We start from the raw sequence: 2,469 nt of genomic DNA, 5'->3' as shown, positions 1-2,469 counted from the left end.
TTTTAAATTATATATATATATATATATATATATATATGTATATATATATATTACCACGTTAATCTTAGTGGTTAAACTTTAGCTTTAGTTAAATTTTCATAATCTTGTGTTCTGTGATTTTTTTTACAGTTAATGGCACAAGTGGCGAAGGCACGTCAATGTCGGTTGCCGAGAGAAAACTTGTCACTGAATCCTGGGTAAGAGCAGTAAAGAAAACACAACAGCATCTGATGATTCAGATAGGAGGGGCTCCTCTTCCCGATGTTCTCGAGCTTGTAAGTATAACATCTTGTACAAAACAACAACACTTTGCAACAAACTTTCATTAGATGTTCATGGAAGTTGTCAACGTTCACTGGACGCCTATGTTATGTCTGTGTGAGGATATTTATTTATATATCATGCTTGCAAAATATTAATAAACCAAATTATTCATCACTATTGCAATTGAATAATAAAAAATAAAAATCAAATCAAATGTTGCAGGCGAGACACGCGGAGAGCATGCGTGTTGATTCGGTGCTTTGCTTGCCAGAGTTATATTTCAAACCTGATACCGCTGAACAATTGATCGAGTATTTGAAAACAGTCGGCGAAGCAGCACCAAATACTCCATTGCTATATTACCACATTCCCATGTTCACTAACGTTAATAGTAAGCAAGTTTTGCAAAAAAATTATCTTCTCTAATGAGCAAACATATAATTAACGCAACAAATTGCTTCATATTTCATCGTATTACGTAAAACAAATCAATCCGCAAATTTTTTCAGTAAATATGGGACAATTTCTGGAAACAATTGGCGATAAAATACCCTCATTTGTGGGCATAAAATTCACCAGTAACAACTTGGAAGAAGGTGCGCGAGCACTGCGCGCCAATAACGGAAAATACGTTGTTTTTCTTGGTAATGACCAGGTAAAGTGCGCTTCATTCATACTTTGGTGACGAATTTTTTAGTGAAGCAATACTGACGCGCGTCGGTCTTGCACACATTTGCGCGGATAAAACTCACATTTTCATCTTGTTTCCAGTTAATAAAGACCGCACGCGAAATTGGAATGGATTCCTTCATACTGACTAGCATAAACATGTTCCCCGAAATTGTGATGGATATTTTGGCTGCTGATAAAGAAACGCAAGAAACGCTAGCTACGAGTTTGCAAGAAAAACTTTCGAAAATTGTGACTGCTATTACGAATCACGGTAAACGCTCTATACGATATATTATCCAATAGTGTGTTATTATCTATTTGATATCTATGTTTTTTTTTTTCGCAGGCAATTGGGTACAGACTATGAAAGCGGCGATGGCTCTCCTCACTGATATACCTGTAGGTCCGCCTCGTGCACCGCTCACTCCTATTTCTTCCGCAGCTTTGGAAATCATGACAAAAGATTTGAGAAGTCTCGGATACAAAGTTTAAACATCGGCTAAACATATTTTTTAACAACACACGCAATATGTTACGTACATGAAGATGATGGTGTGAACTAATTACTTTTTTCTTGAAATAACAGATTGTAGACGAACACGTTTGGTCAATAAGCTTGGATTCTTCGATGTGTCGCCCTTTACGACGCCCAAGTTGCGCCTGGAACATAGGCATTTCACCATACACGGATGCATTGCAGATTGCCTGCATCTTAGGCGCCTTTTCAAGCCGATAACGCGCTTCTGAGACAGGCAATCTACTGCTAAAGTTGAATCTAAGTAACAAGTATAAATAAGAACAGGAGGAAAATGTTGTTTTCGATTCGCGCGCGTTATTGCGATGGTGGTTGTTCTTGTGCTATCGCTGTCTCATTTCGGAAAAATTTGCGCGAGTTCGCGCTCTTGATCAAAATTGAAAGGGTTGTTTCTATGACGTGTATCGGTTTCCTTTCTACACATGTCTACTGAGCCACCGTGACCATAGTACAGTCGCGGTCACTAAATCGTTTCGTAGACGCGAAGGGCTAAGAGGAAAAAGGACGATATTCCCTAGCAGTAAGTAGCGCCAACGAGCGCCGTACTAACCAGAGAGAAGCCTGAGAGCGGCCAGGTTCATAAGAAAATGTGTAATCACTTTTCCGCCCCGTAAACTAGCATGTCCACGGGTAGTCCACATTGGAACTACGCAGCCAGTCCACGAGCGACATGTCGGTGCGCTATGTCCACAGCGTGCGGTTCTATTATGTGCTAAGTGCACGAGTTTAAATGGTCACTTTCTTTAAGTGTGTGAGTATATTCGAGAGCGTGAATTTAATTTTTTTTAAAATTTAAAATGACCGATCTCGTGATGAGAAGATGAAAAAAGAAAATAGAAAAGGATAAGAAAAAACATTGCAACTTTTCGTACAACATAAATGTGATATACAAGAAAAGATGTGATAGTCAAGAAAAGAATCTTATTTTAGCGAGCAACATCAGAATTCGTGGAGTGTAGTCAAATATCATCTCCTTTTACATCATCATTTGTTGCTCT

The 2,469-nt window shown here is 38.7% G+C and overlaps 1 protein-coding gene across 1 annotated transcript in view; it reads left to right on the top strand.

Moving 5' to 3' along the window:
• Positions 1 to 1,534, top strand: part of LOC109855071 (N-acetylneuraminate lyase-like) — a 3,202-nt gene extending 1,668 nt beyond the window's left edge. The window contains exons 4-8 of the mRNA XM_020428887.1: positions 130 to 275; positions 487 to 655; positions 774 to 919; positions 1,036 to 1,207; positions 1,283 to 1,534. Coding sequence (XP_020284476.1) covers positions 130 to 275; positions 487 to 655; positions 774 to 919; positions 1,036 to 1,207; positions 1,283 to 1,428 — 779 coding nt within the window. The 3' untranslated portion in view covers positions 1,429 to 1,534. The remainder of the gene's footprint in view (positions 1 to 129; positions 276 to 486; positions 656 to 773; positions 920 to 1,035; positions 1,208 to 1,282) is intronic.
• Positions 1,535 to 2,469: the final 935 nt, after the last annotated feature.

This window comes from Pseudomyrmex gracilis, unplaced genomic scaffold (assembly GCF_002006095.1).
Source record: "Pseudomyrmex gracilis isolate BER0280 unplaced genomic scaffold, ASM200609v1 scaffold_80, whole genome shotgun sequence".
Lineage (NCBI taxonomy): Eukaryota > Metazoa > Arthropoda > Insecta > Hymenoptera > Formicidae > Pseudomyrmex > Pseudomyrmex gracilis.
This window is presented reverse-complemented; position numbering and strand designations above follow the sequence as displayed.